Source organism: Puma concolor, chromosome A2, assembly GCF_028749965.1.
Source record: "Puma concolor isolate L17-30 chromosome A2, mPumCon1.1.hap2, whole genome shotgun sequence".
Classification (NCBI taxonomy): domain Eukaryota; kingdom Metazoa; phylum Chordata; class Mammalia; order Carnivora; family Felidae; genus Puma; species Puma concolor.
In genome coordinates, this window is record NC_141668.1 from 153,479,090 (window position 1) to 153,503,703 (window position 24,614).

The following is a 24,614-nucleotide window of genomic DNA, read 5'->3' on the forward strand; positions in this document are numbered from 1 at the left end:
ACTGAGACTCCTGAGGCCACAGTGTGAGGTCCTCCACATGCTCTTCTGGCTCCTGCACTAGGTCACTGAAAAAAACAGTTCTCTCTCTCAGACTTTGTGCCCCTTGGGCCTCGACCAGGCCCTCCTAAACCTCATACGACCGTTCACTCTCATCTTCAGTCTCTTTTCAATTAGGAGACACGCTCTGGGCTCCCAGACTAAATCATTCAGATGTCCTTTCCAGAGGCCTCCAAGGGATACTGCATAATTATAAGGCAAATCCCAGTTTCCCGGGTTCCTGTTCACGCTTTCTGGGCCGATTCTCTTTCTTGCGTCTCCTAATCCCAGACTCGGGATAAGAGGCTGTGGACACTCGGGAATCTAACGAAAACAACTCCAAAGATGAGCACAGAAAGTCTCCTTGAAGAGCCAGAGAGGTCTTCCGTCACAGAAAAAGAATGAATGGCTAGGAATTCCAGGACAAGGATCAAGTTGGACAACCCGGCGTCCCGAGAAACTCCTCGACGTCGCTAGAAATCTCGAACCTGTACTCAAGGCCCCTGTATGGCTTCCCGACCTCTCCACCTTCACCCCCTCCCCCTCCCTGCCCTTCCTGGCCAAACCCCTCCCGCCTCCACCTCTGAGGGACAGCTCGCGCCCCACCTGGGGCGTCTCTGATCTTACCTCAAGGCTACTTAGTCCCACTGGAGTTGCCTGAGCATGCGTGGTCCCGCCCCCAAGGCCCAATCTGACCAATGAGGATTAAGTCCTGCCTTCTGGGCCCGCCCCCTCTGCCGCATTGCGTTAAAGGTTTTAACTGGCGTGCCGGTTTTACCAGCACTTTCATTGGCCAGGCCAAGCGGTCTACCTCGGGGCGAGTACTGCTGCATGCCTTACCTGTCCCACGTGTACCTCTCAAGAGGTACCTGCGTGTCTCCACATTCACACCCAGCTGCCACCCACACCCCACCCAGCATCCCCTCAGCAAGGCAGACTGCTCAGGAGTTACCTGACACACACCCTGCTGCATGCGGAGAGGACTGTGTGCCCAGCGGCTAGGACATGGCTAGGGCCCAAGTGGTCCTAACAAGAGCTGGGTAAGGGGAGCCGCTGGGAAGAGAGGAGCTGTGGTCAAAAGGGAACACAGAACTGGGGGCCTGGCCTGTTGGGGAAAGAAAGGCAAGAAATAGTCCAAGGTACCTTGCCTGCTAGGTACTGACTGGGGCAGCCTGAGGGCAGAGTGGACAGGGGCAAAGGGTGTTGGGCGGAGGGGGTCTATGTAACTCTGCCTCTAATGGTTATAGATGGCCTTTAAAGTCGTGAAATAGAGAGTTCACCAATAAAGTTGCATGGATGGAAAACATTGTGTTGATTGAGCCCCAGGACACACACTTTAGAGGCCTAGATAAGGAAAAAGCAGTAAAGGACCCAAAGTAGGTGTGGTCAGGGACAGGGGAGGGACACCAGGAGAGTGAGGTGCTGTGGAAGCCTCCTGGACCATCCTTCAAAGAGGAGGAGGAGACCAGCTATTTTGTTAGGTGGGAGAATGGAGGTTTGATTGGAAGGCTGGTTCTTGGATTCCCCAGGAAAGATTTACATGAGGATCCCCACTGGAATAAAGACAGCCAGAGGAAGGTAGCAAGCACAAAGCAGTTTATTAGGTTTATTAAGATGGGAAAGTGGGCAGGCCCAGAGATGGCAACTGTCTTTAAGATGGGTGTCTTTTCTTTTTATGTTTGCATAGTTTATGGGTCATAGCTAGGGCCAACTCTGACTGAGAAGGGAGGACTCCTACTGGTTGGGAGGGGGAATTTTTGGCCCTACAAGGTTCTTGCTGGAATTGTCTTGGCCATCTTGCCCATGGGGTTGGGGGTGTGAAACGCACAATGTAAATATATTATAATGAACCTAGGGAGTCACTTTGGGGCAGAGGTTGAAGTGAGAGTGCACATTCTGCACCTATGGCTCTTGGTCTGTCAGCCCCTGGGTTTTAGAAGCCATAAGACTAAGATTTTAAAAGCCACAAAGTTAGACTTTGTGCCCTCAGGCTTCTAATATGTCACCTATTTATCACAGTCCTTGCCTCAAGCTCACGTCTAACTAACTGCCTACTTCATCAATGTCAGATGCTCCTGATGGGTCAAGGAAAATGAAAAGTAAGAATTAATTATGGGTGACCTTGACAGAAGCAGTTTTAATCATTGTAATAGGGGCGAAAACCTGATTATAACTAAGTGTGTGGATTCAAGGCATCTGATAAAGGACCGTTATCCAAAATATATAAAGAATCCTTAAAACCCAACAATAAGAATACAACCCGATTTTAAAATGGGCTAAAAATCTAACATAATGCGCCAAAAAAAAAAAAAAAAGATATATAGATGGCAAATAAGCATATGAAAAGATGCTCAATATTATATATCACTAGGAAAGTGCACATTAAAACAATAATGAGGGGCGCCTGGTTGGCTCAGTCAGTTAAGTGACTAGACTCTTGATTTCCCAACTCTCGATTTCGGCTCAGGCCATAATCTTATGATTCATGAGTTTTAGCCCCACATCAGGCTTCATGCTGGCATTGTGGAGCCTGCGTGGGATTCTCTCTTTCTCTCTGCCCTTCCCCTGCTCGTGTTCTCTCTCTGAAAATAAATAAACTTAAAAAAAATGAGCTAGTACTACACACCTGTTAGAATGGCCAAAATCCAGAACAAACACAAAATGCAGGTGAGGATATGGAGCAACAGGAACTCTCACCACTAATGGAAATGCTAAATAGTACAACCACCTTGGAAGATTGTCAGTTTCTTACAAAACTAAACATAGTCTTGTTATATGATCTAGCAAATCATGCTCTTTGGTATTTACCCAAAGGACTTGAAAACTTATGTCCACACTAAAACCTGCACATGGATATTTATAGCAGCTTTATTACATAATTGCAAAACAAGCAAGCAAGATATCATTTTCAGTAAGTGAATGAATAAATAAACTGTGGTACATTCAGACAATGGGATATTATTAAGCACTAAAAAGAAATGAGCTATCATGCTAGGCAAAGACATAGAGGAAACTTAAATATATCTTCCTAAGTGAATATATATCAAAAAGATTCCAACCATTTGACATTGTGGAAAGGGCAAAATTATGGAGACAGTAAAAGGATCAGTGGTTACCATGGGTTAGGGGGTTGGGAGGTGGAGCACAGAGAGTTTTTAGGACAGTGAAACTATTCTGTATGATACTATAATGGTGCATACGTGTAATTGCATTTGTGTAATTGCAGTATACATTTGTCCAAACCCATAGAATATACAACTCCAAGAGTGAACTATGGACTTTGGGGAATAATGACATGTCTATTTAAGTTCAGCAATTACAAGCGTGCTATTCTGGTGGGAGGTATTGATAATAGGAAAGGTTATGCATGTGTGGGGCAGGAGGTATATGAGAAATCTCTTCCACTCAATTTTGCTGTGAACCTAAAATTGCTCTAAAAGTCTATTTAAAATATACATATAGGAGCGCCCAGGTGGCTCAATCGGTTAAGTGTCTGACTTCGGCTCAGGTCATGATCTCATGGTTCTTGAGTTCAAGCCCCACGTCGGGCTCTGTGCTGACAGCTTGCAGTCTGGAGTCTGCTTCAGATTCTGTGTCTCCCTCTCGCTGCCCCTGCCCTGCTCATGCTGCTCTGTCTCTCTCCCAAAAGTAAATAAAAACATTAAAAATTTAAAATATATATATATATATGTATGTGTACATATATTAGGGGCACCTGGGTGGCTCAGTCAGTTAAGTGTCTGACTTCAGCTCAAGCCATGATCTCATCTATCCTCTATCCTGAATTTGATGCTTATCATTTCTATGCATGTTTTATACTTTTAGTTCATATGTTTGTATTCATAAACAATACATAACATTGTTTTACATGATTGAATCATTTTATAAATGGTATAATTTGTGCATATTTCTACAATTTGACTTTTTGACTCACCGTTTTTAAGACATATCTTTGTGGATTCAAGTATCTTTCTTATTGCCCTGTTGGTAAAACATTCAGACTGCTTACAGTTTTTTTCTTTCCCTATGCAGATGCTGCAATGAACATTTCTGTACCTGTGAATACATGTGAGAAGGGATCTTAAGGGTAACTATAGTAGGGTGGGCTTTCTGGCTAGTACGGCTTATACCAGTGACACTAGCTGGGTCTAAATGTTTCCTCCTGCTAAACTCCTTTTTTTTAATGTTTATTTGGGGTGCCTGGGTGGCTCAGTCGATTGGGCATCTGACTTTGGCTCGGGTCATGATCTCACGGTTCATGAGTTTGAGCCCCTCATTGGGCTCTGTGCTGACAGCTTGGAGCCTGGAGCCTGCTTCAGATTCTTTGTCTCCCTCTCTCTCTGTCCCTCCCTGCTCATGCTCTGTCTCTCTTTCCTTTAAATATAAATAAACATTAAAAAAATTAAAGAAAAAAGTTTGTTTATTGAGAGAAAGAGAGCACACACGAGCAGGGAAGGGGTGGAGAGAGAGAGAGAAAATCCCAAGCAGGCTTCACACTTAGCATGGATCCCAACATGGGGCTCGATCTTGACTATGAGATCCTGACCCTTAAGATCATGACCTGAGCTGAAAGCAAGAGTCAGACACTTAACCGACTGAGCCACCCAGGCACCCCTGCTTTTTATTGGTACATTTTTGGAGGCTGATTGCCTCTTCTTTTGGTTAGTGAAAGGGCTGAACTCTTCATGTCCCTGTGTTACAAATGAGAAAGAGACAATAATCTGCCAAAGAGTAGCTTGGAATGGAACCACAATGTCAAATATTTTCATGCTCCTTCTTTTGCTGCTCTATTATGCTCTCTTTCTTCACTGGGGCCCTGGTAACAGTCACCTGCCCCAGTGTTCTCAGGCATCATAGACTCCTGAGAGAAAAGTTTACAGAGCCTTATTCTGAAGCAGCACTTTTATCCTAAGAGCCATAAACCCTTTTAACATTTCTTCTGAGTCCACGGAATGCTTTCTAAATTTATGTCCCTGGCAGTATGGTTGCACAATTCTAAAATGCAAGATTCACCTCTAAAATGTTCTTTGAGGGGCGCCTGGGTGGCGCAGTCGGTTAAGCGTCCGACTTCAGCCAGGTCACGATCTCGCGGTCCGTGAGTTCGAGCCCCGCGTCAGGCTCTGGGCTGATGGCTCAGAGCCTGGAGCCTGTTTCCGATTCTGTGTCTCCCTCTCTCTCTGCCCCTCCCCCGTTCATGCTCTGTCTCTCTCTGTCCCAAAAATAAATAAACGTTGAAAAAAAAAATTTTTTTTTAAATAAAGTGTTCTTTGATATTTCATTGACTGTATTCATCACACTCCACTGTGGACTATGTTTCTATATGTAAGGACTCTCCCAGAATGTTAATGATGAGGAGCATATTTCTCTCATAAAGAAGTAAAGAAGTAAAACCAAGCAGGAAGCACAAAGGGGTAGCAGACTGGGTACTGCCTCAACAACCAGCAGCATTGTGCAGTCACAACCTCTCTTTGTCACTAAGCAACAAGAGGTTGACCTCTGAGATTCTCTTTCCTCAGGCATAGCCTCAAAAAGACAAGAGGAAAGTTTGCCTTTTCTGCTTCCTTCCTGGAAAGATGCAAAGTGCTTTAGTAGGATCCTGGGTAAGAGTACATTTTACAATTAATCCTGGCCTTTGGCTCTAGGGTAGTACCTGAAATTTGAATGAATCATGAGAATAAATTTAGCAAGACAGGTTTCATTGAGCACACAGGCTCGTGAAGGACCTTGAACTTCCCACTCCCCCTCTGCCATTCTGAGGTCACCCCTGTAGCCTACCTAGTCTTTACAATGCCATGTCCTTTTCCATGTGTCCTGGTCTGATGCTAATCAGCTGAACCTCCTAGTCTAATAGCCACCCCATTTATTCCCAGTCCTTTGCTTGGTCCTCCCACACTTCTGAAATTTGACTGTTCTCTATACTGGGAACATCTTGCAGGCAAAGACTGTTTTCTTCCATGTGTATATCCCATGCCTGGAATGCAGTAAAGGCCCAGTAAATACTATTGAATTAAACTGAATATTGAGCAAGCAGCGTCCAACAGACAGTAGAAAGATGGACAGACAAGTTGGGCAACCTGAGCCCTCAGTGGGATGAAAAGATAAAGGGCCTCTTAGTCATGTATAAGAACCCACAGTAATGGCCAGAGGACAAACTTGGGAGAGCTTCTTTCTGCTCAGGGCTATGATCATGGAGGACCAACCACACCGATCCTCTCCAGGGAGCTCTCAGGACAAAGAGTTGGGCTCTAGGAGTTCCCTGGCTAGACATGCTTATTGTCCATAGGGTGTCTACCTAATGACATCAACACAGTATGGCTCCTTCTTAGATCCCTGATAAATGCTCATTTCTGTCTTTTGCCAGTCCCTGTCTCTGAAATTCTCTCCAGAAGGTATCACTGTTAGTGAAGTACTTATTTTGAAAAGTTTATCCCTTGCTTAGGTGTCCCAGTTTCAGAGGGTGCCCTTCTTGTCCCAGAACATCAGGGTATGTGGCAAACAGGTGTTCATGACTTTGTCAATGGATGCCCAAGATGGATCCATTCAATCCCCAGAGAAAGATCGTATCACTGGACAGTGGCCTGTTCTCAAAACTTTGCTCAGTGCTTTGAATCACCTCAGCTCAGAACCTGTTTGAGCCCCTCCCCTGATGAAAAGTCTCCCTTTGTTCTTAGAAGAGAATCCATATTCTTTTTTCTTTTATTAAAAAAAAAATTTGTAATGTTTATTTATTTTTGAGAAAGAGCATGCATGGGGGAGGGACAGAGAGAGAAGGAAACATAGAATCCAAAGGAGGCCCCGGGCTCTGAGATGTCAGCACAGAACTCAGTGAGGGACTTGAACCCATGAGCCACAAGATCACGACCTGGGCTGAAGTCAAATGCCTAACCGACTGAGCCACCCAGGCAACCCAAAAAATGCAGGTGGCCCGAGAATGCATATTCTTAAACCAGTGTTTCCTTGACCTTACCTCACTTGTTTGCTCACAATCCTTTAGTCATAAAGCCTCTTGTTTATTCTAACATATCTCTCTTTTTCTGACCTCCAGTCCTTTTACTCTTTCAGTTCCCATCCCATAGAATATTCTTCTGCTGTTCTTCATACAGTTGACTCCTCACGTTCAGGTCCCACCCTCAATGTCATGAGGGGCTATCCCTGTTCTCTATCACTATTGATCCTAGTCATCAGGTTATTTCTTCCCCGACCCTATTTGCTGTGTCTGACTCCTCCACTAGAAGGAAGATTCACAAGGGCCAGGATCTTTCAGTCCTTTCACTGCTGTCTCCCCAGCTTATATTAGGGCCTCAAGGGAAAGATAGTGAAGAAAGATGGAAGAAAGGAAAGAAGGGAAAGAAAAAAAAAAAAAAAAAGGTAGCCTTTCCCTGCCCACACATAGCCCTCCCAGGTGAGCCAGCACAGCTAAAGCCAACTGTTCTAATGATGGATGGCAGACGGGTGTCTCTTGTTCTCAGATTCTTTTTATTCTGTCAGTAGCTCCCAAGAGAGGCTTCTAGCCGGGAGACCCTGAGGTCTGAGACTCAGGGTAAGGGTTTGTGAAGGATTCACCCTCATACTTGCCTTGTTATAGCACAACACTGGCTTTTATGGGCACTACAGAGGCCAATTCAAGAGTGAAAGTGCTCAAGAATACCGTCTTGCAGCCAAGCCCCAGCCTCCAGCAGTGTTCCTGCGGCGATGTCAGGTACAAGGTAGCCCTGGGGGAAGCTGGGGTGGCTGGGTCAGTTTCTACTTGTCTCAGACCCCAAGAGCATCATCCCTAGACCTACCACAGCTGGACTGACATCTTATGCCAGCCTATTCCCAGGAAATGCATGAGGCCTGGCTCCTCTTCCCTGAAGTGGCAGGTCTTCCCCTTACAGACAGGGTGGAGAAGAGCTAGTACCAGGCTAGATAGTCTTGCTCAATATTCTTTCTAGATGTAGGGAGAGTCAGGGCCCAGGTTGGGTAAGTGGCCATGGAAAGAGAGCTTCCAGAATCCGTAATGTAAGCCTTGAGTTTTGCCAACAACTGCTCTCAAGCCTAGATTCTTTGATGTCATAAAAGCCCATGGTCAAACACACAGTCAGCCTTATAGTCTGGGGACCCCAGGAGGCCTTCTCTGGTGAGGGAAGCAGCATATAAAGTGACATGTGTAGCCAACGAGGACCAGAAAGGAGTGATGGCAGAGGTGGCTGGAAAAGGCTTCCAGAGAACAGGAGAGAGATGCAGGGCCCAGACCCTCCACTGCTTCTAGGCCTGGAGACAAGGAGAGGGCACTGAGCATCAGTTGGGGGTCCCAACAGTAAAAAGCTCACTCAATGCAGGAGAACTCAGCAGAGTGTACATGCAAAGGAATAGATGTAAGAGCCTCAGGTAAAGGTGGTATCACAAGTTGGTAACAACCAGGTGGTCAGTACCTTTGGACCCAAAGGGACAAGGGGAAGGTATGGCTCCTAGAACCCAGAAAGAGAGGGTGGTGTGGAGAGAACCACACTGAGAGGAGTCATGATCTTGGGTGGAGAGACACAGACAGGCAAGGGCTAGCCTGGGAGGGAGTTAAGAGAAGAAACACCTCCTCCTTTCTTCTCTCTATCTCCTCCCAGGGCTTTCCAGTGGCCAGAGGGAAGGCAGCCTGGTGAGGAATGCACTCAGATCATCCCTGTGGGCAACAGCAGTGGGAAGACCTTGGAAAGGGACCTGGAGGAGTGTCTGGAACATGCTCTGCCCACTACAGCTTCTTGCTTCCCAGCTTCTAGACAGATCCTACTTGATCTGCCATCTGAATTCTCCAGCACTTGCTTTCCCAGGCCAAGAATAGGGTCCTGGAGGCTGCCATGCTATGGAGCCTGAATCTCCTTAGGATTCTCAGTTGGAAGCACTGGCTGGCAATGCCTACTGAGTGAGCCAGGCCCAAATGCAACTCCAGACCGCTCATCTGGGTCCACCTCCCCTTGAGAGTAATGGGACCGGGGTAGTGCAGGGATAGAGGCAAACCGGGGACTTCTGGCTAGGTTTTTGTAGTAGCCCAGTGGCAGTTGTAATCCTAAAAACTGGAACATCCTCTCAATCTGGTCCCCAGGAAAGAAGTAGGGAACATGTTTTGGGGCATATTTTAATTGAAGACTTGCTACACAAAGCATTTACTAGCATTACCACTGGCTCCAAACAGCATGATCTATGTATCTTGGACTCAGATTGTATAAATGCCAAGTATAGTGGCTCTTTCTAGGTCTAAAGCTCTTCTAATTAGTGGGACTGCTTGGGGAAGGTGCACATTTTATTTTCCTATTAGTTGAGAGATACCAGATTTCAGCCAGCTGATTACAGCTATTGTTGAAAACCTTTCTAAGATGTGACACCACTTTTCTTTAGTTTGGAGCAGGTAGAAATTTTGTTCATGTCATTTAGATGCAAGAAATTTCTCTTTTCTTTTTATCTTCTAGATGAGATTAATTTATTGGTAGCTTTCACCTACCTAACTCTTGGGACATGTAATCCTGGTTCTGTTTGTTCTTAAGATCAGACAAGAGTCCCAGGGACCCATGATTTGGAGTAGGTCTTTCATTGGCGGTGCAACCCCTGCCATGCCTCAGTCTGTTACAGGGGCTCCTCACTCAGCACCCTACTGACTGCAAAATGCCCAGCCTCCACAGGGTCCCTTAGCCTTCCCATACACAAATATTGCCCCCTCCCAAGAAATCTACTTCTCCTCCAAGGCCTCTTCAGCTGGAACCCCAGCCCAAGATGCACCTGCTCAGAGACTATAGGCTTTACTACCTCAATGGAAAAGGAGCATTAGATGGTTTAGAAGCAAAGAAGCAGGTGAAATTCTCTCCAGGTACAGGAATACTCAGAACTGCCTGGGTGGAAGGAAATGACCACACTTCTCACCAGGCTCTCACTATTGTGAGAACAAAACTTAAGTCAGTGGGAGTCACTAGATTATCCTGCCACTGTAAGAATAGTGAGTTTTGCTTTTCTGGGGATGGTGTCTAGAGGCATTCAGAATGATCCAAAGTTTGGCATAACATCATAGGCCATCCTACAATACAGTCTCTAACAAAACTAAGCTGTCCTGAATCCATGGTAATAGAGTTGTGTACTTTTATACCAACAAGATTGGAAAAGCCCCCAAATCTGCGTGTGGCACATGAGCAGGCTGACTTCAAGAAGTTTGTGCTGTGAGACCTAAATTTCTTATGAGGTTGTCTAAAACAGAAAACCATGTCAGCGGGGTGGTACTTCACATATGCTAAGTGTGTCCATGACCAGATCAAGTGTGCTTTCCTTATTGAGGAGCAGAAAAACGCTGTTAAAGTGTTGAAGGCACAAACGCAGTCAGAAAGCTAATTTTTTTAATGAAACTTTTTTGAGTAATTTTTTTAAAAATCAAAAGACAAAAATATATATATAGTGAGTTTTCATAGTCAGGGCTGCCTCCAACAACAGAGGCATCCACATTCCAGGGCTGTGTACAATTCTTCAGCTGAGGATAGAGATGCAAAAGAAATTTGGGGATCAGTTGGAACTTGCTGCAGATTCCCAGGGTTTTTTTTTTATTGAAATTTTTATTGAAACAATTATAAATTCATAAGCTGTTATGAGAAATAATAGAAATCCTTTCTACATTTTTCCCAGTTTCCCCCAATGATAACATTTTGCAAAACTATATTATAATATCACAACCAGGACATTTTCATTAACGCAATCCACCTATCTCAGATTTCCAGTTTTACTTATTCTCATTTCTGTGTGTATATTAAGATCTATAAAATTTTATCACCAATGTAGGTTTGTGTATCCACCACCACAGTTAAGATACTGGCCAACCTCACAAGTATCCCTGGTTCTGGCCTTTTGTGACCACACCCACCAGCCTTCTGCTCCTCCACCCTTCTTCTGTCTCTTATCGCTGGCAACCACCACTCTCTTCTCCCTAAAATTTTGTCACTTCAAAATGTTATATAGGGGCACCTGAGTGGCTCAGTCGGTCAAGTGTCCAACTCTTGGTTTCAGCTCAGGTCATGATCTTATAGTTTCGTGAATTTGAGCCCCTGCATCGGGCTCCACGGATTCTCTCTCCCTGTCTCTCTGCCCCTCCCCCACTCACGCTATCTCTGTCTCTCTCAAAATAAATAAACCTTAAAAAAGATTATATAAATAAAATGATACAGCATGAAACCTTTGGACATTGGTTTTTCTTTCTCAGCATAATTTCCTAGAGATTCATCTAAGTTGTTCATGGTTCATTCCTCTTCACTACTGAGTAGTATTCTATGGTACGTATATGCCACTTTGTGTAACGATTCACCTATTAGAGGATATCTGGGCTGATTCTAGTTTTTGACTCTTATAAAAAAAAGCTGCTATGAACATTTGTGTACAGGTTTTGAGGGGAACATAAATTTTCATTTCTTTAGAATAAATGTCCAGGAATGCAATTGCTGGGTCACATGGTAGTCGTATGTTTAGTTTTTAAAAGAAACTGCTGAACTGTTTCCTAGAGTGAATGACTGTACCACTTTACATCCCCACCAGCAATGTATTAATGATCTAGTTTCTCTGCATTCTCCCCAATATTCGGTGTTGTCTCTATGTTTTATTTTAGTCATTCTGATTAATATGTCATGATATCTCATTGTGATTTTAATTTGCATTTCCCTAACGTTTAATGATGGTGAACATCTTTTCCTGTGTTATTTGCCATCTGTATATCCTCTTTGGTGAAATGTCTTCATGTTGTTTGCCCATTTTCTAATTGGATTTTTTTTTAATTTTACTTTTTATTTTTTTAAATTTACATCCAAATTAGTTAGCATATAGTGCAACAATGATTTCAGGAGTAGATTCCTTAGTGCCCCTTACCCATTTAGCCCATCCCCCCTCCCACAACCCCTCCAGTAACTCTCTGTTTGTTCTCCATATTTATGAGTCTCTTCTGTTTTGTCCCCCTCCCTGTTTTTGTATTATTTTTGTTTCCCTTCCCTTCCCTTATGTTCATCTGTTTTGTCTCTTAACATCCTCATATGAGTGAAGTCATATGATTTTTGTCTTTCTCTGACTAATTTCACTTAGCATAATACCCTCCAGTTCCATCCACGTTGTTGCAAATGGCAAGATTTCATTCTTCTTGATTGCCGAGTAATACTCCATTGTATATATATACCACATCTTCTTTATCCATTCATCCATCGATGGACATTTGGGCTCTTTGCATACTTTGGCTATTGTTGATAGTGCTGCTATAAACATGGGGATGCATGTGTCCCTTCAAAACAGCACACCTGTATCCTGTGGGTAAATACCTAGTAGTGGTTGTAGGGTAGTTCTATTTTTAGTTTTTTGAGGAACCTTCATACTGTTTTCCGGAGTGGCTGCACCAGCTTGCATTCCCATAATTGGATTGTTATTTTACTGTTGAATTGTGAGAATTCTCTATATATTCTAGATATTATTCCTTCATTGGATATTTGGTTTGCAAATATTTTCTCCCAGTCTGTAGCTTGTCTTTTCATCCTCTTTACATAAACTTTCACAGAGAAAAACTTGAAAAAATTTTTTGATGAGGTCCAGTTTGTCAATTTTTTCTTTTATTGCTCTTGCTTTTGGTGTCAAGTCTAAGAACTCTTTCCCTAGTTCTAGATTCTGAAGATTTTTTCCTATTTTTTTTTCTAAAAGGGTCCTGGGTTTTTAATCTCTGTCGTGTCAGCTTGCTTTATGAGGAATGGAAGGTAAGGCTGGCTGGCTTCCCACCTTCATGGAGTTTTCAATCTACCTGGAAAACCGGCACCAGGTGTCTAAGGCAGGATCTCCTGTAGGGGAGCTTTTTAAAGACACACACCACAGGCTCCACCCTGAAGAATCTGGTTCAGGGATCTGGGATGGATCTAGCCCCAGCCTTTACTCTAGGAACCTGCTGTCAGCCACTGCTCATACCCCAACCCAGGAAAGCCTGAACTCATCAGATCAGACACTTCATTCAAGTCTACAGCAGGAGAAGCTGAATGACTGACTAGAGACTGGGGACTCTGGGGGCAGAGACCAGGCACAAAGGCAAGGTTGATGGTCTTGGGAGAGATTTCTATTGAGGTCTGGGGGTTTGGGAGGTGGTCTTTCTCTGCCTGGGGATAGGGCATGGTTCTCTGGCTCCCAGTTGGGCCAAAGCAAATGCCCCAGGGACCTCTGTCCCTGTTCATGATTTAAACAGCAAACACATATTGAGCCCAGTGCCAGGCACTATGCTCAGTTTTGGAGTTACAGATGTGAGCAAAACAGACAATAACCTTTGCCCACAATGAGCTTATGTTCTAGTCAGGAGTATTAGCTGGTAAGCAACATCATACTATGTAGTCACATAGTATTCCAGAAAGTGAAAAATGCAGAGCTGGCATGATGGCACTGCTGGTGTAGTGCTTGAAGAAGCCCTCCCAAGAAGGAAGTGAGAGGGAGTCCTATGGCCAGTTGCAGGAAGAGTCCCAGACAGAAAGCACAGGTGGTGCAAAGGCCCAAGGTGGGAATAGCTGGTGTGTTTGAGGAGCAGTAAAGATGCCAGTGCGAGTTGCAGGTAATGGAGGGATCAATATAGTGTGGGTCTCATGGACCACTGTGAAGACTTTGGCTTTTACAAACATGAGGAACTGTCATGGGTTTTCAGCAAACAAGAAAGGTGATCTGATCTATGTATCATAAGAATTATTCTGCCTATTAAGAGGACAACAGACTGGAGGGAAAAGCTTGGAAGCAGGGACACCAGGTAGGAAGCTCTTTCAATAATTCAAGCAAGAGAAGGAGGTGGCCCTTGAATGAGAGAAAGCAGTGAACTTGCTGAGGAATGGTCCAATCCTAGGTTCATATTGAAGGAATGATCAACAGGATTTCTTGACACACTGGATGTAGGGTATGAAAGAAAAGAATCAAGTGGACTTCAAGGTCTTTGGTAGGACCTAGCTGCCATGACCTGAGCTGGGGGAGGCTCTGAGTGGTGGGGGGGGGGTGGGGTTGGGGAATGATCCAGAGCTCAGTCATGTGTTTGGAGATACCTGGAAGACATTTACAAGGGGCTATGAAATAGGCTGTTGGCTATTGAGTCTAGAATTCAGGAGAGAGCTCAAGCTAGAGAGAGAATTGACAGTTTTCAGGTGGTACTTACTTAGGGCCAAGAGTTTGGGTTGCTGATGAGGGATTAAATGTGGACAGAAAGGAAGCCTCTGGTCCTGGTCCTGGGCAATCTAGAGATAAAGGGTCTGACACGAACCTTGAACCACTGCCCTCCTGATGGCAGTATGTCTTAGAAGATGCCTCAGCCCCATCCTCAATCAGCAGCCCTAGAGACTTTTGCTTTGGAGGCAAATGCCAGCATGAGATGTCCTAGGAGTAAGGCGGTGCTTTAATTTGTAACTGCCCTTTCAGGATTTTGGCAAGTTTAGCAGTTTAGGGGTAGTAGCTCCTGGCAGCTTCCCTCCATTATGGGTCCTGAGATAACATCTTAAGGGCAGGTAAGCATCATTTCCCCCCATTCACCTTCTTTCTCACTGTCTTTAAAGGAGCCAGCACAGCAACACTTCTTCTCCAAGCATGACAACCGTACTTCTTTCGACAAAGTGAGTGAAGAAAGGAAGGAGAGTGGGCAGACCCTCAGCCTAGGTTGAAGTTGAGGTAGGGTGGAGGGGATAAGACACTGTGGGGAGGGAGGGCTCCTGACAATCTCTCTTGTCTGGAAAATAGCCCATTCCCCAAACAGAGGTTTGGTTTCAGCCACTGGCTTGCCTGACAATGTGCAAGTATTCTGGGGCCCACTGACTTTCTAGAGGCTTCACCCTGGAATGGAAGGCATGGCTGGGGAGCAGGCCAAAGAGGCTGGGGTATGGGCCAGGGGAGCCAGGCATCACCAAGCAGGCTTGGGTTGAGGAGGACCTAAGGAGGGAGGTGTGTGGTGCCAGGACTGTGGGCCAACGGCCCATACCGTTGAGGAGGGCCCCTACTGCCTGCTGCAGGGAATCGGAAGGCGAAAAGACCTGGAGCACCTGTGGCAGCGGCACACCTTCCTGCGCTGGGCACCCTGTGAGCTGGAGTTGAGCCAGCAGCGGCCCCTTGAATCCTCCTACCAGGCCAATTTCCGGTCAGGCCCTGGACTCAGTGACCTCCCCCAGCGCCTTGTCCACTTTGTGCAGATCCAGCCTCCCCGTACCAGCACCACCTATCAGCAGAACTTCTGCCAACCATCCCAGGGTGGCCATTGTGGCAGCAACAATGTGGGGCCAGTCACCAACACACTGCCTGACCTCCCAGGGATCCCAAGACCCAAGCTGCTGCAGCATTACCTTCATGCTGGGGTCTCTGAGTGTCTAAACTGGTCCAGAGCATTAAACAAGGATGGCTAACACAGAGGCCTATCTGTGCTTACAGCCCAAGGGGTCTTAGAAGCTGGAGAGCAGTAAGGTCCATAGCGCCTGTGTGCTGGGCAGGGGAGGATGTGCCCTGGGAACCCTGCCACTAAGTGAGAAGGGGTAAAGTCTATAGGAAGTACCATGGCCAAAGCAAGTCAGTTCTGGGAGTACCTTGCACTCAGTGTGGCTGCAGGGAAAGCAGAGTCAGTGACCCCTACTTGTATCCAGCAAAGACTGAAGGAGGAGGCAAAGGATGGCAGCTTTGATTTCTCCAGGAGGCTATTATGTCTCTAGGGGTCTGGTGTGTGGCCACATAGTTATGCCTAAGCTGGGACAGGGGGAGACTGCCCTGGCCACAGCCTATGCTGGGCTACCCCTCCCTATGGAGGTGAGCAGACGAGGAGCTGCTGGGTGACATGGACCTTGAGGTCATCCTGACCCTGAGGTGCTTTGTTGTAGTTTTCTGAGCTTTTCTTTGACTATCGTGTGAGTATCCTCTAACACCAGGACAGTTGCGGGGGGTGGGGGTGGGGTAGACAGCAGTCATCCTATGTCACCAAAAGAGAAGCTGAGGCTTAGGTGGGGCTAAGACATCAGAGGCCAGATTCAAAAGGCTACTCTGAACCCTCATCCCTGGGAGAGTTGAGACTCCTGAAGGAGGGCCAAAGGTTGCAGGGGCAACACAGGAGTCCACACCAGGGACACACCAGATTTTAGCAGCACTTTTACTTTCATGTCTGAACTTCCTGGGTCCTCACAACAGCCCTGTGAGGTAGGTAGGGCAGGAAGGTTTCAGAGATCCCCATTTACGGATGAGGATGCTGAGGCACAGAGAGGTGAAATGACTTGCTCAAGATCACACAGTCAACAGTGTAAAGGGCCCAAAGCCTATATTCTTCCGGTCCTCTAAAGGTTCCTGTATCCACTCCTCCATCCCCTCTGTGTCCCCTGCCCTCTCTGAACGCTCCTGGGGCCACAGAGGCCTTCAAGGCAGGCTGGCAGCTAGGATTTTTCAGGAACAGCCATTGGGGTGAGACTGGTCAACTCTAGGTAGGCACTAATCCTGTGGGACATGAGGCCAGCTCTCCCAGCCTCCCACTTCCCAGTTAGACAGAGGGCCCAGTAGTTCCAGAGCAAGTGTGGAGCTAGGCGTGGTCCATGAATGAATGGGGATAAAAGTGGGTATAAGCATATATGTCCTGCACTAAAGACAAAGCCCCCCCCACCCTTTGAGACATTCGTCTCAATTGCCTGCCCCTGTGCCTCCCTCATCCCACAGAGCCACAGTGAGCTTCTTCAGCAGCAAAAGGAGCCACAGACATTTGTCTCTGGCACTGTGCTGCTCCAGTGGACCTGTCCCATCAGGCATTCAGACCCCATCACGCAGACACAGTGCCTCCACAGCTTGGCTAGGACCCTGGGCCACACCCCCAATGACAAACAGCCGGGGCCCAGCCTGCAGACTAGAACAGGAGCAGCGGGCTGTGGGCATGGCAGGCAGGGCCTCCCAGCGCCGCCGTGCAAGGCTGAAGCCCTCCACGGAGCCCAGAGGGCATGGCTGGTTTCCTGCAGGAAAGAGACAGAAGTTGTAAATGGCACAGACTGCAAGGACTCCAGCTCTTTTGCTTGGGTTACTAGGGCCTTTCTACTCATCACTCCCATTCATCATTCGTTCATTTCTTCGTATTTCTATTTGTCCATTCATTCAGTGGTCACTTGACCTGTTCCTGTCTCCTAAACCTCTGCTGGTACAAAGCCCGCAGTCAGGTGCTGAGGGACACCCCAAGAGTTAGGCCGTGCAGACCACACCCTGCCTGTCTCACAGACTGGGAAAGGGAAGCTCACAAAGCCCTGATCCCTGGAGTACCTGGAGAAGGGCAGGAGGGAGTGCTCATGCTTGGGGTTACTCCCGCCTGTCTTGGACTCGCCTCCTATCCCTAGCCCCACAGATACTCACCAAGGCCCCCAATGGCCATGATGTGGCCCCCAAGGGAGCCAACCACAAAGTCGGCCCTCTTATCCCTCATGCGCAGGCTGCGGGGCAGCTTGGTCCAGGACCCTGCAAGAAAGGGGAGGTCAGATCAAGTCCCCCAACACACACTGTGCCCCTCCATCCCACGGAAAGTGGGAGGCCAGCCCAGGCCAGCCACTGCTCACCATGTTCCAGGTCGAACATCTCCACAGTGTTGACAAAATGTGGGCGGGAGTAGAAATTGTGGGGCCCAGGCTGCTGCAGGCCACCCAGGCTAAAGACGTTGCCTTCTGCCATGGCACAGCCGGCAAAGGCTCGGCGGCTGGGCAGGCTTGGGTGCCGGGTCCAGGTACAGGCCTCCAGATCAAAAGCCTCAAAAGCAGTCACTGGGAGCTTTCCCTGGCGGCCCCCTGCCAATGGAATTGGAGCACCTTGGAAGGAGCCTAGGAGGCCTGGCAGGCTCCTCCTTCACCAGGTTGCTAAGCTTTTACTGCTGCCCACCTTAGCTACCCATACCCAGCTGTGTGCACAACAGAGCATGAATCACCCACCCTGAAGATCCTCAGGCATTGGGGTTTGGTTTTCCAGCCTTAGTAGGGCCACCAGAGATCAGAGCCTCCAAGCAAGCCTGGTTCACCCAAAACTTCTCTTGTTCTGCCATCCCAGACTAAGCCTGATCCCAGCCAACCTATGAAAATAGGTGCTTCTGCACTTCGAGCCCCTTTCCCACATCCTTCCCCCGCCCCCACCCCCAGGCCCTTACCCAGGACATAGATCTTGTTCCCGTGCAGGAAGGTGGAAGCCCCGTAGCAGGGTGTGGGCATGGAGGGTAGTGAAAGCCAGCAGTCCCGCCTGGGCTCATACACCCGAACTTGGGCCTGGGGGGCCGTGTCAGGACCCATTCCCCCCAGAGCATACACCATACCATCTGCATAGAAAAGAGCGATTCAGAGTGCACCTCAGCCTGGCCAGGGCACTCTACCCTGACAGCTGCACTGGTCAGGTCTGGGGGTGGGTGGGGACCCACTTCTGTGTAGTACGTCTCCCAAGCAGCAGAAACCCTCCTTACTTCCCAGAGTGGGGGCTGGGAGAGCTAGGATTCCTGCTCTGGCCAGGGCCCCTCCAAGTGAAGAGCAGGAGGCAGATGATCTAATTATAATCCATCTCTGTCTCCCTGGAGATGCTATGGCAACCAAATCTGGCATCTAAGCAGGACCGGTGGTCAGACCTGGAGGCCACAAGGTGGGGACTTCCCTAGGGGAAGGAAGGTGGAGGATGATTTAAGTCGGGGAGGGGCATATGGGGATCTGCTCAGCATAGAGCTCAGACTGGGGAGGGAACTCTGGAGATCAGCTGGGGGCTGGGAGAGGAGCTTAGGCTTGTAGGATGGAGGTGCTGGCTGCAAGCCTTCTGCCAAAGAGCCCTGCCAGCACCTCTATATCCTGCCCTTTTAGAGTAGGTTCTTGCCCTGTTACACCCTCAGGGTCAGCTGGGAGCATGTCTGGCGGGCCTTGGGGAACCGGGTCAGTCAGCTGAGGGCTTCCATGGCAACCATCCCCAGGCTAGCTTGGCCTTCCCATCTCAGGCTCCCTGGTAAGTGTGTATATGGGAGGAAGGTGGGGGGAATCTAAGCACTTACTGGGCTCTGAGCCAAGGCCCTGTTCCCATCCCCCTCCCCCAGACTATTTATAACCCTGAGAGTCATTGAACTACTCCTCCTTGTGTCTTAGAGAGGAGGAATGGTCAGGGAGGTGGTTGGTGCCTCCCATTATTCTGAGGGCCAGCCTGGGCTCGTTCTCCCACTTCACAGCTGGAAAAGGCAGTTAAGGCTGCTGTTAGCTCAGCTCAGAGCTGGGTAGGAGAGGGTCTTTACAAGAATCAAATCTATGTCCAGGTTACTCAGAAAAAATTTATATCTTTTTTCCAATCTCTAAGAGTAAGGGACCAAGGAAAGGATGGAGGGTGTTGGAGCACCTCAGGGACCTCCTTAAGGCCACTCACCTCTCTCCACAGTTGCAACCCCCATGGCTGCCTGAGGGAGGGTGGCCCGACGCTCCCAGCGGCCCTCATCAGCCAGGAAGGCCTCCACAGCAGCTACAGGGCTCTGGCCCTCATCCACACCGCCCACCACTAGCACCTGCTTGCCCAGCACCACAGCAGCCGCACCAGCCCGGGCAGTGGGCAGGGGTGCCAGTGTGAGCCATGTATGCGAGGCCATGTCCAGTGTCTCAGCAGTGTCCAGGGGCAGTCCAGCCCGGCCACAGCCCCCCAACACTAGCAGGTGCCCATCCTGGTATGCCACTGTGCCATACACCCGGCAGGTGGGCATGGGTGGGAACACCTGCCAAGCAAAGGCCCGGCCACCTCCTGTAGCCATGGTGTTCACCTCCAGTGGTAGGCCATACTATCTGCTCAGGCTGTAGGCCTCACTGAGGGGCATGATGCGGCCTCATCTTGACTCTATCAGGACTACAGGGAGTGTCTGACCAATCCAGGGACCTTGCCTTCACCTGGAGGAGAGAGGGAAAACAAAGGGTCAGGGCCATTGACCAGTCCCTCGGGGTACAGTTGAGCAGTCTGTAGGTAAGGGCAGGACTGGCTCAGAATCACTGGTGGGAAGGCATGGGGGAGGACATACCCCTGTTGGCTAGCACACCACTGCTGAGGTGCCTCTGGGGTGGGAAAGAAGGCAGATTACCAGATACTCAGGCAAATTCCCCTCTTCCTATGGGGCATGAAGGATTCTCCTCCCACCCCCTGCCTTCACCTAACACCTCCACCCCAGCCAAATCTAGGTCTAGGTGGTAGGTAAGTAATCTAGGTCTAGGTGGTAGGTAAGTTGACTAGGATAAGACACTCCACCCTGGCCCCCTTCCCTTCCTTTCAACAATCCTCATTCTGGTGCTTTGCATGAATGGAGTCCTACTGTACCCTCCCCTTATTGGCTTCCAGTGGGTCTCCCACATGCTGCCAGGGATCAGACTCCAGGGTATACTTACAACCCTTTTGGGGGCCATTCCATAGAGATCATCCATTCCCACCAGCAAAAGGCCAAGATCAGGGCGTTTGGGACTAGGAGAGGAGGAGATGGACGCCAGGGCCCCACATTCCCCCTTCAGGTCTACTATCAGGGGGTTGTTCGTGCCAGGTTCCCAGAGGCCAGTCTCCTTGGTGTCCAGAAGTAGGGGAGGGGGGTTGATTTGGGGATCCCATGATCATAGGACTCTAGACTCCCATAGTCCAGGGCGTTTCCAGTAGGAATGAGCAGCTGGACTTCCACAGCAGATCCCCAAGTTCCTCAGCCTTTCCTTTCCCGTGGGGGGCACGCTCCTGGGACCCTTGGAGCGATGGCCTCCTGGCCCCAAACTTCCAGCTCGCGGGAGGCGGGGGGCGGGTCCAGGCGAGCGCGCTTGGGGCTCTGCGCCCAGCGCCCCAAACTTCCCCTGAGCGCGGCTCCTGCGGGACTCACCGGCCGGGGCTCCGGCGCCGCCGGGACGCGGGGTCCGCCGTTCCGGCTCCGTGCCGGCTCTGGCTGGGGCTGAGGCCAGCCTCCGCGGGGCTCCGGCGGGGCTCCGGCTCGGCTCGGCGCGGGGCGGGGCTGGACCGGGTCCGCCCCTCGTCCCCCCTCCCGACTGGGGAAAATCTCCCCCCGCCTTAACCCTGCACCTGCCGTGGCCAGAGCAGGGCGCGTCGACCCACAGTCACACGCAAACCGGTAAACAGACAAATGGACATGTGGACGCTGGGCCTGTCCAGGATTTAGGGTCCGACCTCGGGCGGGAGGAGAAATGAAGCAGCAGTGAGCAGCACAACACGTGTGTGGTGGGGAATCGTTCTGAGTGGGACCCAGCCTGGGGAACACCCGCGGGGGAAGGGGCGGAGGGCGGGCTAGCAGAACCAGCAGGCTTGGGGGACCGGCGCCCGCCCACCGGCACTAAGCTCAAAGAGCCCAAAGACCGGCTTCGCGGCGGCGCCCCCTGGAGGACGTTTGGGGCGTGGCCTGGGCCTTTGGTGGGGTCGGTGGCTGGGTCGCACTTCCCCAGGCACACAGCAGGGCGCTGAATAAGTCCTATGGTGGACAGTGAGGCTAGCAGGGGATGGAGGAGCACACAGTGCCGGCCTCAGTGCTTGACAGGCCCTTCCACAGGCTTGGGTGGGGAAAGTTCTTGTGGGGAGGGTAGCTCTGAGTAAGGGATGAACTTTAAGAATCAGAGGCCAGGCAGGTCTCTCTCTAGGGCCTGAGGCCTGGGCTACTCTGGGGCCCAAGACATTTTGTGACTGTTCATAGCAAGTTGGTATGACAGAGGCCTATTTATTTCAGACCCAGACCCTGGCCCAGCCTATCTTCTGAGCATGCAGAGTATTGGCTAAGTCTGTGAGCTGGGAGCCCATTCGTGCAGGTTGGTGGTCACCCAGAAGAAATCCTGTGGGTTTCTGTGCTTGCTACTATCTTGTCCCTCTTTCATGGACAGTGTGTGTCTCACTTTCCCCAGAAGCACATCTGGAGGTAAAGATAGCAGTATATATAGTTAATGTGGGAGATGAGGCCAAGAAGCACCAGCAGAGGAGCGGCAAAAAGAGAAAGCAGCCAATAAAGGGTGTGTCATCAAGCAAGTTACCACTGTTGGCAACTGGGACCAAATCTTGCTGGGTTCTCTCCCAGAGCAAAGGTTGCTTGAGGAATTCATTCTCAAATCTCCATCAGTCACGGGTTGAGAGCTGCTGGCGGGGGGGGGGGGGGGGGGGGGAGGCACTGAGTCCTTGGTTTGCCAGACTTCTGAAGCCTGCCCTGAGTGTGGGCAGAGCCTTCTCCATGACTAGAGAGAGAGTCCAGCTCCTTTCACAGGCTGGCAGTTGGAGTTGGAAGGACTACATGGAAATGGTGGTATCAAGGCAGGTTTCAGAACCTGACTAGGTGGCTTCCATCCTCTCACTTCACTCTGCCTTTCACTTGCTCTTCACTTAGCGCACTTGTACCTTCCTCCACGGGGTGTTCACACTGCTCTGCAGAACCCTCACATTTCCCACTATTCCCTTTCCAGGCCCTTTCCCCTCTCCATTCCAGCAATTAAGCGCTTAAAAGCCTCCTACTTTAAGACACATCCCAGTACCCCCAAGTCCCTCCAGCCTCCCCTTCCTCCCCTCCGATCACCTGCTACCTGCTACTTCATGTCCACTGCTCCCCCCAAATTGCTCTTGTCAAAGTCTTGATGGAACACCATATAGCTAAAACTACAGGTCCCTATGGTCTTCATCTCAACTGAAATCTTGCTGACATCTTCAGAGTTTCATTCCTTGTGACCTTGGCACCTCTGCTCCTGCTTGTGCTGCTTCTCAGAGTCTTTTACAGGCTCTGGTTCCTCTTCTCCCTTGGAAGTGGCTCCTGAAGATCCAGCTCTGGCTTTTCTCTTTGTCACACTGACTCCCTCCTTGAGTGATCCCTCCCAGGCCCACCGGCCTCGCCCACAACTAGATATCCACCAGATCTCTGATCAGGTGGAAATGGGTCTAGGTCCCATCACTCAGGGCTGTAAAAGATGCCAAATGGAGAGCAAGAGCTGGATCCTGGGACAACCTTGTGGTCTCTGCCAACCTCATCCTGTCTGATCCCAGTTATGTCTACAGGGTCAGCATCCACCAAATTCCAGGTCAGGTCACACTTTTCTCTGATGAATGCTCCCAGAGTTCCATCTGGAACATACTGAGCACCAAGAGGCAGAAGGGTCAGCTTCCCCTCAGAGTGCTAGGTACCCATAACCCTGACCCCTAACCCCTACTATCCCTCCAGTTCTAATGTCTGCAAGGGATACAGCCTGGGGATGGATCTACCCTGCTAAGTCCTCCATTTTTCACTGAACTCTGGGATGGACATCACCAGAGAGGGATTCCCCCTTCCAGGACACGCCTAAGTCCATGCCATCCCTGATGGCTGAGCTCTACCTCTTCATGGGACTTGTTTTTTTTTTACACAGTCCTGGAACCACCTACATACAGGGGGACAACACTGCTGACTTTGGAGAAGCTGTGGAAGACAACTGGGGTAGAAGATGAGGCTGGATTGGTCCTGAGAGTAGCAGCTAATTCTCAACCATGGATGGGGCAGAGACAGAACTCACCCACAGTGGGAGACTGGGCATACCAAGGTGGGACTTCCTGATTGTACTAGGAGATCCTGGCCCTTGGGACCCCACCATTCTCCTCTTTCTAACAGAATGAAGAGTTAGAAGCACTGACCCCAAAGGAGCAGGAGTTTGCATTTACTGTTGCACACTTTGGCTATGCTTGAAGGCACTGAGGGCCTTACCATGAGTGCTGAGGCCTTAGGAAGCTCAGAGGTGCCAGCTGAGGCCTAGGGAGGGCGGGGGTGAGTGTTTCCCTTTAGGGGTGCCTAGACCCTTCTATGCCTAAGGATCCTGGGGTCATATGAGGAGGGAGAAAAGCTATTAACCAGTCCCTAAATGAAGCATCTTGTGACTGCCCTCAGCTACTAAATTTGGCACCATTGTACATGTCAGGGTCCAAGAGTTGTGGCAGTATTTCTGCCTCATAGCTCAGGCTCTAACTGAAGTACGAATGTCCCCACTATCTCATCCATGAAACCAGAGTTTCCATCCTGGACTTGGGGGACCCCTGACTAAGATAGGCCTTTGGTCAGAGACTGACCTCTTAGACTCCTAGAGTTAATTTTGACCTGTGTCCTCTCATCTGGTGCTGCTTGGGCAATGGGCCCTGTAACCACCATGCCTCTGTTGGCTCCAGCAGTACAGGTAGAGAGACTGAGGTCCCAGTCTCCTAGGCAAAGGACAGGAATTCTGGGAGGCAGGACTTCCTGCCATTGACAGGGCTGGGGTTGGGCAAGGGTTCTCCCACCACACCCATGTACATGCTGTTAGGCAAGTACCCTCAGGCCCACATTGGTATGCTAGGACTCTCAGATTGTACATGCCCAGTTTTGGGCTGTGTGCACGCCAGCACCATCCTTTCACGTGGGCCTCATTGTCAGGAAGAGAGGCAGGGCTACTGCCCTCAGAGGAGATACCCCTGCAACACTCCCAGCGAGGCAGGGGACATTCCTCTTTCCCTCAAGTCAGGAGCTTGGGACTGAGGCAGGCCTTGTCCACAGCCTCTGAGAGCACCTCTGCTCCTCAGACTCCTGCACAGGATTGGATGGATTTAGAGCGGTCCCCGCAGCCACCTCCTCCAGGAAGTCTTCCTAGGTACCC

General features: G+C 49.4%; 2 protein-coding genes and 1 pseudogene across 7 annotated transcripts; 2 read left to right on the forward strand and 1 right to left on the reverse strand.

The window, feature by feature from the left end:
* Window positions 1-778: 778 nt before the first annotated feature.
* CIMIP7 (ciliary microtubule inner protein 7) lies at window positions 779-15,415 on the forward strand. 4 transcript variants are annotated; one of them, XM_086698228.1, is made up of 6 exons: window positions 779-1,076; window positions 4,069-4,104; window positions 7,622-7,735; window positions 8,637-8,668; window positions 14,577-14,633; window positions 15,006-15,415. In XM_086698228.1, exons 3-6 carry the CDS (start codon window positions 7,729-7,731, stop codon window positions 15,411-15,413), a joined length of 504 nt encoding a protein of 167 aa, XP_086554354.1. In that variant the 5' UTR covers window positions 779-1,076; window positions 4,069-4,104; window positions 7,622-7,728; the 3' UTR covers window positions 15,414-15,415. The 4 variants fall into 4 exon arrangements, with proteins under 4 accessions (XP_086554354.1, XP_086554352.1, XP_086554353.1 ...); XM_086698226.1 differs by lacking the exons at window positions 779-1,076; window positions 4,069-4,104; window positions 8,637-8,668 and adding an exon at window positions 5,512-5,636; XM_086698227.1 differs by lacking the exons at window positions 779-1,076; window positions 4,069-4,104; window positions 8,637-8,668 and adding an exon at window positions 5,512-5,636 and having other exon boundaries at window positions 15,027-15,415.
* LOC112852741 (large ribosomal subunit protein eL34 pseudogene) lies at window positions 10,041-11,214 on the forward strand (annotated as a pseudogene).
* Window positions 15,416-16,125: 710 nt separating the features above from the next.
* On the reverse strand, window positions 16,126-21,340 carry KLHDC8B (kelch domain containing 8B). Of its 3 annotated transcripts, none has more exons than XM_025916484.2 (6): window positions 20,861-21,333; window positions 19,393-19,901; window positions 18,155-18,319; window positions 17,577-17,801; window positions 17,377-17,478; window positions 16,126-16,985 (listed from the first exon to the last, which is right to left on the reverse strand). In XM_025916484.2, the coding sequence occupies exons 2-6, from the start codon at window positions 19,766-19,768 to the stop codon at window positions 16,789-16,791; spliced, it is 1,065 nt and encodes a 354-aa protein (XP_025772269.1). In that variant the 5' UTR covers window positions 19,769-19,901; window positions 20,861-21,333; the 3' UTR covers window positions 16,126-16,788. The 3 variants fall into 3 exon arrangements, with proteins under 3 accessions (XP_025772269.1, XP_086554382.1, XP_086554383.1); XM_086698256.1 differs by lacking the exon at window positions 20,861-21,333 and adding an exon at window positions 20,391-20,827; XM_086698257.1 differs by lacking the exon at window positions 18,155-18,319 and having other exon boundaries at window positions 20,861-21,340.
* Window positions 21,341-24,614: the final 3,274 nt, after the last annotated feature.